Source organism: Pleurodeles waltl, chromosome 5 (genome assembly GCF_031143425.1).
Source record: "Pleurodeles waltl isolate 20211129_DDA chromosome 5, aPleWal1.hap1.20221129, whole genome shotgun sequence".
In the NCBI taxonomy this organism is placed as follows: Eukaryota; Metazoa; Chordata; class Amphibia; order Caudata; family Salamandridae; genus Pleurodeles; species Pleurodeles waltl.
Genome location: NC_090444.1, coordinates 1695245818 through 1695264917, shown reverse-complemented (window position 1 = coordinate 1695264917; position 19100 = coordinate 1695245818). Strand labels below are relative to the sequence as shown.

The 19100-nt window shown below is 43.5% G+C and overlaps 1 protein-coding gene across 1 annotated transcript in view; it reads right to left on the bottom strand.

The window, feature by feature from the left end:
• Window positions 1–4013: 4013 nt before the first annotated feature.
• Window positions 4014–19100, bottom strand: part of FKBP1B (FKBP prolyl isomerase 1B) — a 105629-nt gene continuing 90542 nt past the window's right edge. Inside the window, exon 4 of the mRNA XM_069236027.1 lies at window positions 4014–4658. Within this exon, the coding sequence (XP_069092128.1) occupies window positions 4530–4658 (129 nt within the window). The 3' untranslated portion in view covers window positions 4014–4529. The remainder of the gene's footprint in view (window positions 4659–19100) is intronic.

Genomic DNA, 19100 nt, shown 5'->3' with positions numbered 1-19100 from the left:
CTTTTTTGATCTGAAGAATCTGCAGGCATTGCAGGTCTCTTCTTGATGGGGCGGGGGTAGGCACAGGTTACACACCAAATGTTGGTCGGTGTGCAGGAATTTTGCATACTGGTCGGTGCCACGTGTTGAGGTAGGCCCGAACGGGCCCAGAAGAGTGCGAGGTCAGTTCTTGGACAGAGTGAGACGAGCGTGAGAATGTAAGAAAAAACACGATCGAGAACAATACCGTCGGTGGAGTGAAAGACGGAAAGAAAGGTTTTAAAAACCGGAGCGAAGCGAAGACGGAGTGCAGGGACACACGTACGAACCAGACGGTGGAAGAGAAAACACTCTAACAAACGAGCTGATACCGATGCGCAGTATCATCGACAAGGAGTCTCTTGATCCCGTTACTCGAAAATGCTTCTTCGAAGAGAAAAACTTGCTACACTTCGAACCTCATACTAGATAGCAGGAGTATGCAGAGCATGTGTACCTACAGCCATACAAGCCATTGAACATAATTCTCCTTGTTACGTCTGCCTCAAGGAGGGGTACGTTTTTGGTGCAAATCCTGGTCTACCAGTTAATAGATAAGGATTTGAGTAAAATGCCATGGGTGGTTGCATTTATATCCCCATGTACCACTGACAGAATGCCTCCTTGATGGAAAGTAGTGCATCGAGATACTTTGCAACGCAAATTCTGATTTGCCTTGGATTATAAAGTCCACATCCCATGCAGAATGTTAGTTAATCTGGGCTTGCTTATTTTCCCATACCATCTGATTAGTATGGAAAACTGATGGATCCAATTGATGGATTCTTACACAACCTGGCTCCTCAGATCACATGATCCTCGGGAAGATGAGGCTGCTCAGTGGTCTTGATGCCATCTTGAAAGTCCTTCTATTCCCAACCAGCCAGTGTTGGAATTCTTGTTCGATGTGCTGTGGGGATGGAGCATTGTCAAACTATTCCCTAACCTGATTGTGAAAGAAACAATCTTCGTTGAGTCTGCATTGTGGGTTTCAGGTGCGGTACCACGAGTCACCCTGAAACTGATTGTAGCGTTCCGAACCAAATACCAGGTGGCTGCTAGCTATACATCCTACAAACAGTTAGCTACAAGGCTGAGTAAAGCTGTATAGCGGTGGCTTGTATAAGGTGAAAGGCTACAGAGGGATTTGAAGAATATACTGATAAAATCATTCCTGCTGAGGAGAGATGCTTGTACATAAAGAAAGGCCTTGATAGCTTTCTGTTGCAGCGATGGTGGATAAAACAATGCAGTAAATCACGCATCTGTCGCTATGGGAACTCAGCCACAAAAACAGAGAAACGCTTTTTTTCCTCTTATCCCTCATATAAAAAGTACCAGATCATTGAAGGAAGCCATGGGGGTGGTTACTGATACCAGTGACATATTGTTAAAACTAAGGTTAACTATTATCTTAATACGGTATGGTGGCAGAGAAGACTGGGAACCCTACAGGTGGTAGAAAGCTACTGCAGTAGGTCGGGGAAGCACGATCGTCCTATTTTCAATGATAAATGTTTTACAGAGCTCTACTTTGAAGGGCTTTTATAAGACTTTCCTTTTTGTTTACATAGGAGTACCAACATTTTAATGAATGTTTCTGGCATTTTATTTTCCAATAAACTTAGATGACTCGCGGTGGGACTAAGGGCAAAACGATAGCTCACGGGGGTCACAAAACACTATACACAAGTATGCAAAAAAAAGAAAAAAATTAAACACACTATCCTTACAGAGTACACATGTGCGCTTGAGGTGGGGAATGTGACCAAGAGGTCTTGGAAACCAAAACTTAATACTTTCATAGTTGCAAAACATGACAAAGGCGTGATCCAGAAATCCTGCTCAGTCGATTACACAGGTCCAATGAATTTAACAATTGGGCCCCAAAGCTCATTATACGATTTAAGAAAAAATGGTCATCAATCCTAATTCCCTAAACCATCAGTTCAGCACTCCTGAGAAAATGACCAGAGCCCATCACATTAGTGGTTCAGCAGTATCTCTGTATTCCAGGTTAGTGGAATCAGAAATAGATTTGCAAACGTTTATTCCAGCGGGTGGAATGTTTCCAAAGCATCAACACCCAGGTCAAACAGGACCCATGAGGACATTTTGCAAAGTGATCTTAAGTGATTGGTTTATGGCAGTGAAAGTTGCATCCCACGATAGTTTAATCTGGGTGCTGGACCATAATGTGTGCTCTGACGATGCTGAACAAACATGTGATCGTGGATTTATAACTAACAAAACTGTAGCGCTGTGAACTATTATAATGATATTATGTTTATGCTGCTCACCTGAGGGCTGAAACAAACTTTGCTTAGAAGAGCCACTACTCGGCCAATCCCAATCCCAGAACAGAAGCATCATGATCCACAGCCCATCCTACTGGTGTAGAGTTGGAATGTGCCTGATTGGACGGGATCTGTGCCAGATGAGAGCAGAGAAATAATTTCAAGCCTAATAAATCTTTGAACAGAGCGGAGCAAAGGATGATCCGAGTGGGTACCTTTCTGAAATGATGGCAATGTAGATCATTTTTTCCAAATATCATGACTTTTCCACCTGTGCCTGTAACGTGTTGTTGACTATTTCTGTGAGGTTGACATCTGCAAAGGCGGGACTGGATGAACTTGCTAGAAGTGGGTAAGACTCAGCAACAAAAGTTGGGTAAGAGTGGAGCCTCTTGAAGTTAAGCACTTTCTGTTTGTGAACACATTCATTAATCAGAGACAGGGGGTGTAATGGTTACTGGCCTTTGAGACAGTGGCAATGTCTTTACTTTCAGTGCAGTCTAGATGTTCGACACATTTCTCTAAGAGGTTAGGCTGAGGCTGATCATGGGGTGGTAGGTAATCTGTCTGGAGGTACAAGATGCATGTTACTCCCAACTGCATTCTACAACGGGTAGACACATTTGAAAAATCGCAAAACAAACAGAAGAAGTCTTTAAAGCAATCAATTAAACTCTGCCAGGGCAAATTACTGGATGTTGTGGGTACACTTCCAGAATTATGTACATCCGTTATGGTACAGGAGAAAATCTGTTGTTATGACAATATATCCTAAGTTATTTGATTAGTTCCTCTTCAAGTAAGGTGCAAATGCAAAAGGTATATTGTCTAATAAGATTCTTCTTTTACTTGTGGATTGCCCTGGTAATAAAAATGTATTTTTGAAAAAAAAAATGTCTTAGAAAATAGCCATGTGCAATTTCATTTCAGAGACTTTCTGACACCATTACAATAATAAATTTCTATTCACTCAGGAAGGAGTTATGTTTAAAAAAGTAGTATTCTCATTTATGTTTAATAATGAAACCAGATCTGAAGCTGACGAAGTAACGTCCTCGCAGATGAGCTTTGGTGCCTTGTTCCTGCACACATAAAGAATGTTACCATGTTTTGCTTAACTGTATCAGCCAAAAAGAGTAATGTTAAGAAATAACATTATTTCCCATAGATCAGCAATTTCCCATGGCTCAGGGTTCTTCCACTTGGCTCAGGATTCTTTGTCTTAGCTTATGGTTCTTTCAAGTCTCATACTGCAAGCGTCTAATACAAGCACTGGCAAAGCCAACAGATCCAGCCTTGACAAGCTTCCAATGTTTAATCTTGTTTGCACAAACATGCAACACAAATTTAGAAAAATATGGAAACAAAAGGGCGACCCAGAAGCCCAACCACACCAGCACTGGAACTGAAATGCCGGTGGCTGTGCACATGTGATCAGGTAAAAAATGCATTCACCCACAGTGCAACTCACCTAATGAATGAAGTGAGCTGACCCAGGCTGCGCTTTGTGGTGGGTGGAGGCAAAATGTGAATGGCACCTGAAGGCACCAATGGCTGACGAGGGCAAACCAAAAGCCTCTGTAGGAATGTATATAGGTTTCTACTTTTAGTAAAACTACTTGGAATCATGAGGCAAAGCGAAAGCTCTAAAGCTATTTAGAAGCTATATCTAAACAAAACAACAACGTACAGCTAGGATTTGAACTCGGTGCACAGAGCCATCAAGTGGTGTGCTTTATATTTCATATATATTTTTTTCTCTCAAAACAAGACATTTCCTTTAAAACAGCAGCAAGCAAAATGTACATTTTCTTTTGAAAAGTGGCAGCGTAGGTAACTCTGTTTGACAATAATGCCCATTCATGTGCAAGCGACACAATTCATTCTTGAGCACCTTTTCCTTGGTTTGAGTGTAGAGTAAGGCAGTGGTTTCCTTGAGGATGTTTTTTTGTTCCTAATTGTGAATCTGATTTCATGCAAATTAAATTAAATGTACAACCTGAAGGTTAGAATCAGAGATTTCCATTAAAAGCAGAGAAGCATCTAAAGAAAGAAAAACACAACAATTAAAAAGAAAAAAAACACAACCAGTGGTAGCTATTCCTGGCTTGAAAGCAGAACCTAGGAAGGCTCTTGTTACAGGCATGACAATGATTTCAGACTATCGAGAGTGACAGCAAGTGAAACAACTTCAGGATGAGCTCCCTGCCATGGTCACTCTATCTTCAGCAGCTCCACGTCGAAGATGAGCGTAGCGTTGGGCGGGATGACACCAGGATGGCCCGTGGCCCCGTAGGCTACATCAGGTGTACAGGTCAGCTTTGCTCTCTGGCCCAGGCACATCTAAAGATAGAAACAAGAAGAATATGTTACCGAACTGTATTGGGTAATGGAAGTTCAGGTACTGATAATAACAAGAACTCATTTAAGGAACTTTTTTTTTTCAGTGATTTGAACTGCTGCTCTATTTTCTATGTTCTTGTGAGAGCTTTTTTGCAAAGCGTGCATATGACCATGGTCCTCGCTGGCTGCAGCTAATGGCCATGCAAGGAAGGCTGTGCACGTTTTTTGGTAATTATGCCCCTCTGGTCCTGATAAATGAATTGCAGTAATGGTGTAAGTCTGTCACCTTTAGCCACTTTGCACTTGAATGCAATTCGGTCTTCTGAATGGACTTTCTCTAACAGAAAACGGAGGCTTCCCCTACGTGGCCACCAACACAAACAGTCTGTAGGGCTCATAGAAATTATATTAACTCTATCAGTCAGATAGTCTACTGATTGGCTTTTTCAATTTCTAGTTGCAGAACATGTTTATCCCCAGCTGAATTTACATGCAGAGTACATAAGTGCATGACTTTCTACATGTTTGGCTAGAGGAGGCTAGAATTGTCTCTAATCACATTATCAGCCAATAACCGAAGACCTATTTCAGACAATACAACAGGGTGGGCTTTGGACCAGCCACCTTTCGTGTCCACCTCACTCCACTAGTCCTTACCTGATGGCTTTCCTACCAGATTATTGTATTTGTCACATCTAGGAACGTTTCGGTCTTACCATCTTTTGAGTGAATGGGATGTAAAATTCCACTGCAGGCATCGGCGGCCTTGCCCTGAAGAGTATAAGAGAAACTTTCCTTTCTCTACCTCTCACTGCCCCCACCTGTGAACCCTTTATATTTACCCCCACCCCACCCTGGCCCACCAAGCGTCCCCTGCCGCACTTTACGCACCCACTGCACGCCGTATCCACAGCCAGCCACCTTAAAATGTTTTATTAACTGTCTGAAGGTAGCTGCCTATGTGTGTGCAGGTGCGGTGGTCATCTCTGGATGATACATTCCTTGCACTGCAGCCATCGATTAAAAAAAAAACAACATTGGCAAAGCACAATAAGTTTCACAAATTAGAGTACTGGTTTTGCCAATACTTGTTCTTTCTATTGCCAGTGAATCATGGCATGTATGTTTATATTTGTTTCTCTTAGTGAATGGAGCAACTTAATTACCTAAAGTCTTTCATCACCCATGATTCCTTCCTCCCAATGCCAGATACCACTGCTAAAGATACATCCAGATATACATATTTTGAAAGTGCGAGTTGCTCCTTCGGTAATTTAAAACTGCCATTTGAACTTGCCCCCTGCTAATTACACCTCCCCGGCTGCCATATTAACACCACAACCTGTAACTTGCAATGCTGCCCAAGACTCGCTGGCCCTCCAAGCTGCCTTTATTTGTGACTGAGCCTCTGGCCCAGGGGTTACAAACTGTAAGAGACACTGAACTCCTGAGCTGTGCTACTGGCATTAAGTTTAATTTTGTAAAGCATCAAATGCCCTTGGGCGGCTTGCTGATAGCGAGCAGTCTGAACCAAGTTATGACCTATGGAAGAATTAGTTGGAGAAAACCCGGGTTTCAAGCCCATTCCTGAAAGGAATCAGGTTGGATTGGGTTTATAAATGGATGGGTAGCTTCTGGCACATTTTTGCAGTAAGCAAGGTAAACCTCTTCTTGCCCCCAAAGGGACTTTTTGAACTTTGAAACCACTAAATTCTTGGAGAAGGCAAAAGGTAATGCTCTGTTGGGAACATACTAGCAGAGCCTAGACTTCAGATGAACAGGTCCCGAGTCATGTATTGCTTTATGGGCCATGCAGCGGGCCTTAAAGGTAACCCGTTATTTTACTGGCAGGCTGTGTAGATCCACAACTGCCTGAGACGCGCACTGGAATTATGTATGTAATGTGCAGGTTAAACAGTGAGATGTGCTCAAATCATTGTACTATTACGTGTTTATCTTGCGCATTAGTACCAGATATGGTGCCCGTGCAGGCCAAGTCCTGCGCATGTCTCAGCACTGGAATATTAGTAGAGGATGAAGTACAACAAAGGAGGTGTGCTGCGTGAACTCTGAATGTCTCCATACTTGGTACATCGTGCAGTCAACAAAGACATGATGCAAATTCAGAAGTTGTCTTTGCATCAGGAAGCCAGAATAAACTAGGTTAGTAAAGAAGTGCATCACAAGAGCCCTGTGAATACCCTGGAGTATTAATGCAAGGTGAAGGTCAATGCACCCAAGGCCGGCTCTGCAGCAGTAGGGGCCGGTTTTGTTACTGGGTGCCAGTTTTGCAGTGGTGCTGCAATATCGGCCTCCAGTAAAAGTGCTTCCCACTTCAGAGTCCTGATAATGGGGTGTCAGACAGGTACTGTTCAGAGTACTGTGGATGCCCCAGGATAGGGATCCCAGTGATTTACGAGAGGCTGATGGTTGTTTCAAAATTTGAAGACCGGTATCCACATCTGGAGAGTTCTTAGAGTGCCTCAGTGATTGGAGAATAATGCATGTTGTAAGCCAAAGGAGGGGTGTGCACTGTAAATCTATTTAATGGCATTAAGTCATGGGACAAAAACTGAGTTTACAGTATGTCAATGGTGAAAGCAACATCTTGCAAATTACAATGCTCCTGTGTAGATGCATTTAATAAAAACAGAATTGTGAAATTGGCTCTATGCTTTTTTACTAGTGGGTCTAAGACAAATGGCCTTATTTAGAGTTTGGTGGAAGCCGGACATCTATAAAAAGTGGCAGAGTCTACAAATACAAATGGCACTCTACGGCGAACTGTACATCTGCCTATTTTTGGCAAATATCCTGCTCTGGCAACTCTAACTAAGGCCCAAATTATGATTGATGGGGTTAATGTTGTACTTTTTAACTCGGGTGCCCGAGCCTTCGAAGTGTGTTGTAGCTCTCTCCTCGCTAAGGACACTTGGCACGCAGCATTTTTAAATGATGAAGACTGTCCAGTGCTGCACAATCTGCTGATTAAAATGGCGTGTGGATAAAACAGGGTCTACACGCCAATGCATATATGTAGGCTTGTGATTTAATGGTCAACCGCATATCCAGAAGACCAACGTCCTTTTCAAGTTTCCCTCGTCCAGCAAATGATGCGGGTGTTTAGCAAGCCTGTGCACCAGGCCCAGGCATAGACATCCTCTCCCTAAAGACACAAAGTTCGTGCTTCCTTCTGGGCCCCAACTGTGGCCCTTGAATGTCCTGGAAAACCGTGTTTGTGCTGTCGTCACTTGCTGCCGTCTTCCCAGACTAGACAGCGTAGACCTTTTATTAGCCTTAGAAAGAGCTATAATTTGGGCCAGTGGAACTATGTTGCAGGGGAGAACTGACTTGTGAGGCAGGGTTAACTAAATTTATGCGTCAAGAAAAAGAGAAATTATGTGGCATAGTGTGGCACATTTTGCGACAGTATTACTTTAATGTTTTGTCATTTTTACACATGCTAACACTGTCGGGGCAAAGCTGTCACTCCATCAGTACCAGTTTAAATCCTAAATACAGCAATATCCCGCAGAAAGGTGAACAGCCAACCTTGACGAAGGGCCTTTCCCCTTCGCAGCAACACTTTTTTTTAAATGACTTTTGGTCCGTCAGGGCTACAAACATGTTTTTCCTTACAATCTGCAAATTATGGAGCAGAGAGTAGATGAGGTGGCAAATCCGTAATTAAGAGTAAATGTTGCAGCCGCACATTCCCATAATCCAACGTCTCTGGTTTTAATCCATCCCATCACCGCACTGGCTCCACGTCGATCTACGTATTACAGTCGGGATATCTTGGCTGAGCGAAAGATATTTTTAGAGCCAACCCCGGCGTGCAAGCATGCGTACACAAAAAGTCAAATACATGGCAACCGGCCAGGGCGATGTCTATAGTCCGGCAATCCCGCCTTTGCAGTGTTTTCAGCGGCTACACGCATTAGCCATAAGGGACTACAGAATTTCTGTTTTCGCATTTCCTATGCTGCTTCCCAGTTGGTCTTATTTTAGTAAAGTCATCAAAACCCATATTTTCTCTCAGTTCTCCTCTATTTACTATTCGTAGTCGTTAAGCAGTCAAGTAGATTGACTTTGAAGTTTAACAGTACAAAAAAAGCAGAGTAAATACTATAAAAAAAAATACGATAATCATGCTATAAACTAGCTAATTTGCAAAGGCCACTGCCATGGAAACAGCCAAAATGAGTCATATTGATACACGGGAAGGGGACATACACAGATCACCAATTGTTTGTCAGAGCTTAGCCGCAAGGTACAGCCTCGAACAGTAAGTAGCCTTTTCAGCCATTTTTATTTCCCATTTGCGCGAAGATTAAATGCCAAATTCTAGCAGAGACTGTAATTTACAGGCCGTGGAGCTAAAAGCGTCCTCTTCTGCCATTATCAACTATTTTCCCGCTCGGTGCCTTGTCACTGCATGTCACTCTCCCACAGTAATTTCCATCAGGCTTCAACGCGGAGTCAAACCCCATAATTTCCAAAAGGCTCGCGCGCCCCCGCTATCCGTGAAACGCGCCGGCGGAGCGCGCGCGTGGCGACCTTCGTGAGTCACTGGAAGGGGTCGCCGGTAATTTTACTTCGTGAGCTAAATTGATTATCGTCTATTTATCATTACTGGTTTTCTTTATGACCAGATGCAGCGTTGGACGTGGTTCGCGCATTCCCTTAAATAGACATTGTTTTGGTCGAGTTGTGCGTCCAAATGGCGCCTGGGCAAATACTGGAAGAAATAAGGTAGGTCGCGCGCTGTCATACACTGGAGGCATCCGGCTGTGTAAGCAGTCAGCATACACCTGCGTGAGGCATAACACGTGTATGGTGCCTTTATCCTAACAGTGGGCAAGATGGGTGGGGGATAAGGAATCGTATTCTGAAGGCTGTAGTGCTTTTTCCTTTGCCCCTCATGATAGCTCCTCGAGAGCTGCTAGGTACCCCCTACTTTGTTCAGTAAGCGGGGACAGCCATAACTTCAGACAAATCTGTACCCTGGTGTTTTGGTGTGCATGTCTCTCCTGAAAAGCATCCATCGTTTACACCGGATTCGCTCTCGTAATGTCTATTCGATGCCACCCAGAACCCCTGGGTGAAAAACAACCCCGATTCATAATTTTTGATATAATACACAAGAGCCTACAATCCCTGTAGAAAAGCTGGTCTCTAATTTCCTTATTACGTGCGACTTCTGACGTCTCTAGCACCTGTAATAAAGAAATTACGCAGCCGCTCAACTGTAAAAACTTATTACGGGGGAGTTCTGACATCACGACGACTGTTGCCAGAAGCCAAGTGGAATGGCAGGTCACGGAGCATAACTAAAGCTGCAGTTTAAACGGCAACAAAAAAACCTGCCCTTTTCTTCTTCTGCTTTGTTATTCTTGATGAGCAGTTATCTGCAGAAATGAGATATTTGACAGCCTCTGTTTTTTGCATGCGACAAGCAATTATGGGAAAGGCAAAATCTCTGTACGTTTCTATACAATCTGAGCTACAGCATTTTTTGTTTTCATTTGACATGTAATAAACAGCATCAAATATTTAAATGCTCTTTGCTGTGTTTAATTTTGTACTACAGATTCAACTTTTATTCATGTCTGTAAACATCCTGTCTCCTTCATACTAACTAGCAACTCACAAAGGATATAAGCAGTCTGCGAGAAGGGTGAAGGTGTGACCATGTATGATAAGGAATACATGACCCCTTTATGAACATAAAAAGGACGCTGTAAGTCACCACGGAATTCCATGACCTTATAAAGGAACTCTGCCTTTTGTCTCGCCCCCTATATATGAAAGCGCAACTCCTCGTGGCTTGCAATATCATTATAATGTATGTCAGAGGATACTTTCTCTCATATTACAAGCACGTTCGGACTTCAGAAAGCATGTGATTAAAAAAAAAATCATATCACAAGTTGCCTCGTAATGAGCTATTAGAAGTTAATTTTGACATCAGTACGCTTCTTCCTCCAACCCCTTGAAATAGCTTCGCTCAATGCTCCACTCCTCCTTCCTCCATGACCTCAACCGTGTAAGAGGCAGCCCAGTGACACCTTAGATGTGCTTCCCAGAAACTGCATCAGATGTTGGCCTCCCACATTGCCTCTCGGTGCCTGTCTCAGAGGGTCAGCACATGTCACAAGCATGCATGACGGGAAGGCCTTAGTGTGCACGATTCTTTACAGAGTGCGCCCACCTTTCCAGCAACCCTGTAGCCTTCATTTCCACCACAGGACCCTTCCAATAACTCACCAAACAATCCCTGAAGGCCCTCCAAGAAAAAAAAATATTTGAGAAGCCTAATGTTTAATACAAATTCTGATCTGAAAGTCACGAGTTTGCAACCTCTTAAGTCTCTCATCCAGTGCTGGGAAAAATCTTAAAATAATATATAAATATTATTTTCAATATTTGTAAACCAGTCATCAATAAAAATAAAAAAAATGGAATCGGCACAACTCTCCTAGTTTGACATCCTGTCCAGTATTGTTGGACTTGGACCTCTCTGCAGGGTCACCCCAAACTTTTTGCCTTCACTCCTCCTGTTTTCTGAACCAATTGTTGTTGGCTTTTAGGACTCAGTGCAGCTAACCAGTGCTAAAGTAGTTGTGCTCTCTCCTTTAAACATGGTAAAACTGGCTGAAATCCAAATGGCATATATCAATTAGTTATTAGTTCCTAGTAAAGTGGTACTACATGTACCCAGAGCCTGTGAATTAAATGCTACTAGTGGGCCTGCAGCACTTTTGCCATCCTTTGAAATAGCTCTCAGGCCTGCCACTGAAGCCTGTGTACAGTTTTGAATAGCCATTTCAACCTGGCAAAATAAACCCTTTGCCAGGCATAAACCATTTAAAAAATAAATAAATACAAGTCACCTCCTCGGTAGGTCCTAAACAGCCCATAGGACAGGGTGCATTCCATGAAAAAATTTGGACATGCACTTTAAAATTTTACATGTCCTGATAATGAAAAACTCTCACATTTGTTTTTCAGTATTGCGAGGCCTGCTTCTCCAATAGATTAACACTGGGTTACTTTATTACATTTAATATATGATAACATTGTCTTGTGAATAGGTAGAAATATCATGTTTGGTCCCTAAAGTATTGTAATTTAAAACCATTCTTAATGGTAAAGTCTGATTTTAAATCAATTCTGAAAATGTCACTTTTAGAAAGTTGGCTTTTTCTTGTCCTAACCATTTGGTGCCCGCAGCCTGTGTCCTCGGTCACATGACAAGGTGTAGTTGGCATTTGGCCGTTGTATATTCCTCCCAGACAGAATCACAAATGGGGGAATAGGTGTTGATAAGGTGGGTCCTTTCTGTAAGGCTAGGAAGAGGAGCTATCACCGAATACTCGTGCATTTCAGTAGGGGCTGCCTCCTGCTCTCACAAAGAACTTCACACTAGCCTTTTATCACCCAGGACATCTTGGGGACTGGCCAGAGGAAGGAATGAAATTCCAGAACCAGATGTGGGGGTAAGTTTAGAAGATTCTCAAACTTCAAAACTGGTACCAGGTATAGAAGGACTCAGAGATTCACTCTTCAGAACACACATGGACCTGAGGACTCTACACGAAAAAGAACTGTCCAGCTGCCTGAGGCCTGCCCAGCTGTTTGAGGACTGTCCGGCTGCCCGCCTTGCAGCTCAGGACTAACAGAATGTCGACAGGCATCCTGTTCTGAGCTACAGGGACAAAACAGGCTCCTGACGGGCAGCTTCATTGGAACCAATGCAGAATGACGCATCGCAGGCAAGTCCTCCCATCGCCAGCTCCAGACTGGTGGCTTCCTTGGATCCATCGCAATATGCCACACCTCTCATTGCAGCTACTGATCAGCAGCTTTACCAGAACTAGCCCAGCAGGAGGCTGCTCGGCACAAGTCTCCGCAATGCAGCCCAACAATGGGTGGGTTCACTGACCCAAAGTAAAGCAACACATCTCAGCGCCAAGTTGCAAATCCTTATCATCAGCTTTGACAGCAGTAAGCCAGTAGGACTCATGTTGACGCAGGACCACACACAGCAGATCCTGTTCAATGGCTCCCTGTCTTTGCATCTTGATTCCAAGGACACAAGGTACTATCTTAGCAGGCCAAACCTGGTCCTGTGCCCAGCCTGCACTCCATCAGAGGGGCCTGAATTTTCGAATTTGTCCCGGTCAAGCGGGACCAGATAACAGTAATTAGCGCGATCTGCCTTTAAGCGCTATTTTCTCTAAAATCTTTGAAACTACATGTCTCTGGTTCTATTAATCAGATTTTTGTCACATTAGTGTCATTTTATTTATTAAAGATTACTCTACGTTCCTAGATTTTTCTTGTGTTATGTTTTCACTTTATGACGGTTTTATGCTGCAACAATTCTTTACACATTGCCTCTAAGTTACGCCTGATTGCTTTTGTGCCAAGCTGACAAAGGGATGAGCACAGGTTAATTTAGTAACTTTTTGGGGCCCACCTTGGCAAGAATTATGGCTGTTGCTGGAGTAGGGTTATATACCCCCCAACCAAAACCCTTGTTTGTTACAGGCAGAGGGATGCCTTTTACTAGTGGAGAGGCACTGGGAATCACAGAAGAGGTAACAATTCCGAGGGTTATCATCCATAGTATGGAGAAGCACACAAAGACCATCGTCATTCCTTCCACTAGTCTAACAGCCCTTAGTTAGAAAAACCCACTGACCAACCTGCTGCACTGCTCGACCAGTGCAGCAACTGATGCTTCCCAGTGAGAGTCAGATTCCAAATTGGGGTCTTCCACATTTTGAAGATGGCCCTCTGGAGTTAGTTACAAAAATGCTGAAAGACAAGAGTCTTGCTTAATTCATCATCTGTCCATCCTTCAAGTGGGTTTCCTAACCAGACAGGCCTGCTTAGTTGCTTACACATATTCAGACCAAGAGATCTGGATGCCGTGCGGTATAGGGCAAGAGTCTCTGCTTGCCAAACCTGACATACCTTGAGCTTTGTGGCATTTCTTAGTGCACACCTCTATTTACTGGCTGATTTGGCTCTAGTCTGCATAATGTCTGCCAATTAGCTGTACGATCTCTTGAAATGTTCAGAGCCTAAGTGTAGTTCAAGCCAGTGAGAGAACTTCTAATTGTCTGTCACAATGTAGATGGTTTTCCAGGGCGAGGCCCCTAACTTCAGAACATGCTTACAGCTGCCCCATACATCTGCAACGATGACCAACAGTTAGCAATTCGGACTGTAGAAGAATAGTGACAGAAGACCTTTCTCCAATGCTTTTATGTTAGATTTTAATACCATAATAAGATGGTGAGGCATTTTGCTCAGTGGTCAAAAACTGCTTGGAACATGGTCACAATGCAACTGCCCGATTCCCAAAGCTTGAGCTAAACTCTATCACCAAGTTAATCTTGTTTGTGATAGCCCTTTTTCATGTAGGCTATCAGTGGCCTCTGTCATATTCATAAACAAAAATATACAAAAAAGTGATGGATGGAATGCTGAGTTAGGGCTCATCGACCAGGTATATCTTGATTTTCAGGGTGCACTGACCCACATCTAGGCATACTCGTCCCATTTAGGGTGGCAGAGAAATGTGGCAAGATGAGAGGGACAGTAATCAGAATGTTACAAGAGCACAGAATAGATATTAATTTCTGGGAATATTTCTTGATTCTTGCTGAATTGCACCTCATTTTTTATATCATTTACTGGAAATTGTGGGCATTTTGGCTAGAAATATTCTATTTAGGAATGGTACAAAAACACTGGAAGTTATGGTTTTTGCACCAGCCACGAATGCACTGAAGCAGTTAATAGAAAGAAGAAAGTGGAACAACACAGAGGAAAACAGACACAATATATTAGTTAATGACAATCAATATACATTAGCCGTATGTTTGTCTCACTACTGGTGTCGGCATTGATGTGCATAATTACCTGAGTAGCTCCAGGTAATCTTATATATATGAATGTTGTACTTCTGCAATGATTTGCAAGTCAGCAGCAAGGTCAAAAGGCAAAGCACATTTACCCCTCCTTGTGCTTTAGGAATATGTGGCCCGCTGGCAGTGCTTAATTTGTAGAATAATAAGTGCTGGTGCCCAAAGCTCATCTCCGGAGCCCACGGCCAGTGCTGCTGAATGTTAGGTTTGCGGAAAACCAAGGCTGTCTTGTCTTTTCATACCTTTTTTTCTACCACCACACTACACTCATTGCCCTTTATCTAATTCCTCAATGCTCTTTTTCATCTCCGCTTCTCCCTTTTTAACTGTTTTGCACCATGCATTTGTTCCTTTCTTCCCCCTTTTTTGTCTTTTTATCTCTTGTTCTGGGTAAAAGTCACAGAGATGAAAAATAAGTCCCTGTCCCCAAAAATTAGTGTTGTGGGCTTTACATGCAAGCACTGGCTCAAATTAAGCATTAGGCAACATCACTACACAAAATAAAATGATGGAAGGAGTGTTGAAACTTTTCAAACACTGACCCCCAGTCACAGATCTGGGTTCAATTCATTGTTATTTTGCTCACCATGCCACCCCAGTTTGGACCCAGCCATATGCAAATCAGTCTTGACCCTGTTCCCTATGGGAACAGTCGAACCCGAACTGCCAAGCCAGGTCCTCCCTGGACAGGAAACAAGCATCCGGGGACTGGTTTCAGGGTATCACCCTTCATCAGCCAGGCTAGCTTGAATCCAGTGGTGCAGCGAGCAATGGACCCACATCTGGGCATAGCCTAGCCACTAGGGCACACAAGGCAACATCACAACACAAAATAAAATAATGGACGGAGTGTTGAAACTTTTCAAACACTTACCACAAGTCACAGATCTGGGTTTAATCCTTCGTTATATTGCTTGCCAAGTCACCCCAGTTTGGACCCAGCCATATGCAAATCAGACTTGACCGTGTTCCCTATGGGAACAGTCCAACCCGAACTGCCAGGCCAGGTCCTCCAACACTCAACACTCCGTCCATCATTCTTTTGTGTTGCTAAAGTTGCCCACAGTGGGAAGGGTATGCCCAGACACAGGTCCCTTGATCACTGACACTGGCTTCGAGCTTGCCTGGCTGATGAAGGGTGATACCCTGAAACCGGTCCCAGGATGCTTGTTTCCGGTTCAGGGAGGACCTGGTCTGGCAGTTCGGGCTGGACTGTTCCCTCTGGGAACAGGGTCAAGACTGATTTGCACTGGCAGGGTCCAAACTGGGGTGGCATGGTGAGCAAAAGAATGATAGAATAAACCCAGATCTGTGACTGGGGGTGAGTGTTTGAAATGTTTCAACACTCTGTCCATCATCCTTTTGTGTTTCTCAAATTGAGCATTGCCTGCTACAATTGTTTAGGGCTGGCCTTAGGAAGCGAAAGGTGTTGGTGGTGTAGAAAAGTAAAAGTGGTCTAGCATAAGCACTGATTTGAGAAATGGGCTGATTAATTCGTACAGTGCTCTGCTGTGTATTGAAAGGTACCAAGCCTGTCAAACTGGTTCTTTAAAAGGGAAGAAGGAAGTGTGATCATTGTCCTCGTGAGGAAGCTGAGGACTTTTTCTTCCGGTAAGAAGGATGGGAGGTGAGTAAAGGGGCAGTTATAGTAATCAGATGCCCAGTAGTTATTACACATAGGACATGATCAAAGTCCAATATGAGGATTGCGGCCAAAGGGGTGGGGTGGACATTGCAAGAGTAGAGAATGGTATGTGAGCGGTGAAGGTATCAGTTTGTGCTTAGGGGTGCACTGTTTTGGGAAAGCTCAGTGCTTCTGGTATACTGATATAGGGAGGAGGTTATTGATTCTTGAAGACTGTAACCCTCTCACTAAGCATCGAGGTGACAGTGCATTTAGGATGTTGGCCGAGATGCGCCTGGTTGCTGCACAATTTAGAGCTCACTTATTTCACAATGGCCTACCACAATCCTCATTCTCCGCGGGGTTCTACACTGTTGACCATCCAACACCCCTCGTTTGTACCCCTCTTTTTATTTCTGCATCCTCCGGCTCGTCACATTTACCACCTACCCCCGCTGCCCGCTGATGTGCCTCAATGATTGTTCTGTGAAGTTCTCTCCTTTCTTCTATATGCAACATCCCCTTCTTTAGCTTTCCACATTTACCACCAAACCCCTTGCCGTCAGTGTCACTCCCTGGGCCTCTCCTCTCTTGCCTACACCTAATCTTCCCTCATTCACGCTTCTCTCATTGCAGCGGATGTCAGCTAAACAATCTTCTCCTTTGCCTTCTCTACGTACACACAGGAGTCATGCAAAGGCTCCCTGTGGTAAGACATTGGATGTCCCTCTAGTCACTTGAAGCGAAAACTCATCTAAGGAAGAAATAATATACTTTACAGTCTCAACAGCCTTTACCTTCCGTCCATCAACGCCGCCTATTTCACAGAACCTTTGTCATTCTATCCCAAAGTCCATAACTCGAGTCCTCCTCAAATCCAGCAAGCTGTTTCACATCATCACTTCTAACACACGTCTAACACAGCAGCTTCCAATCATCAGAGAGCTTTGCCAGCACCTTTCATTCAATCAATCAAACCCATAACAAACTGCTCTATTTTACAGGTCTTCTCAATATGCTGCTACCCCTTTAAACTAAATCACCAATCCTGTAAAACTTTACACAACTTCCACTGAACTCCTTACTTCAACAGTGCCTAAACATATGGCTATCTACGAAATACAAGGCTCCATACAAAATTCTAGTTCTGCTATTCACAGCACCGCCTCACTACTTCGCGCTACCAGTTTACTGTTACATTGCATTCCACTACTTAGACTCAGCTAATTTCCACCAACTAAGTTTATAAATATTCACGCACCCCTGAGATTTTCAGCCTTTCGGTTCCTTGGTCCCTTGGAATGGCAATTCCTCATTCCATAAAGGCAGCTCAGAATGGCTTCTCAAACAATGTCACATTCATTCAAGATGGACTTGTGTTTAAACAAAACTGCTGAGCCCATCACCTTGCCCATGATATCTGATTAAAAACAAAGTTAATCAGAAGTCCTGTATTATGATAATTCAACTGTCACATATTACACTCTATCATCAATGTAAATACACAAATGTGAAAAAGTAAATAATTTGTAACTGTAGTCTGTCTACTATTCCTATTACTCCTATCATCATGTATCTTCCTCCACCTCCATGGAACCTCCTAAGCTAGTAAACTTGTGTACCAAGTGGATGCACCAAGGAAGAGTTAAGTTACCCTGGTGGTAATTGTTACGTTATCCTTTCTGGATGAGAAGGAAAACAGAGCTGTGCCAATGCTTACTCAAAACAGGAAGAAGGCGGAATCACTGAAGAATCTTACAGTGAAAAAAACCACACTTGTTTACCACAGAATAACTCAAAGGGTAAGGATCCGGCCAGGCAAGTCCATCAGGGTCCGAGTGCTTTTTGGGGCACACATTTGTTATGCTCCATATATCAGTCTCACCGTGCACAAAAAGCAGCATGAGATTACTGTGGATGCTAGTGAGCATGTTGGAGAGGCAAGTCAGGTGGCAGAAAATTTGGAAGCTGTTCAAGGAAGTTGATCCTTTTCCTGGTGGAGCTATTCTTTATCATGTAGTACTAATCACAACACACACCCTTTTTTTTTTTTTTACTTCAGTCTACATGCTATCAGCCTCTTGAGTGGGCTAGTTTCTTCGCTACAACCGAGATGCCCATGAGGCAGATGTCTAAAACACAAAGAATGGGGTTCTGATGCACGGGGCGTGGAAACTGTTTTATGCTGCTGTAGTCAAGTCGGGGATAAATTGGTTAGTGCTACTAGAGCACAGATCCCAGTTTCATTCACAGTTTAAGGATGATGACAGGACTGATTTAGTTTCCAGTTCAAGGCAGGAGGTACGAGAAAGCAATGGATCAATAACGTTTCTGCATTTTTTTTCCCACAGATGTGCGTTTTATAGGCACTGCCATTAAACAAATTCGAATTCTCTGGAGATACACACTCAAGGATATACAACCCTATGTCATCATACACGGACGCCTCAGGCTACTGACTGCTTAAGCAAAGAAAACACAGGAGACTGTAACAAAGATGTATTGAAATAGGGGGCCTGTGTGTAATCCAGCTCGTAGTAATTTTTCTGAGACAACAGTAGGGGGAGAGAATGGTGGAACATCAGTTTCAGTGGTTGGGAAATGTGGCTCTAGTCAGCTAGCTCACCAGGCGAAGGAGGGCAACGCAGGAGCATTCAGCCCAGAGTTGTTGCTAATGTTGGTGCTGAGGCCTAGGAGTTGGCCTCAGACATTTCTGTGAAGTAATATCTAAGCAGAAGGTAAATGCGAGTAAGAGTGGAATGATTTTATGGCATTTGCACTAGCCAAGGCATCAACAGAGAATTTATACTAACGAAGCGGGTTTAAGTTCTATTTAACCCCATGTGAATGTCCGTTCTTTGGCTAATGTTTGAG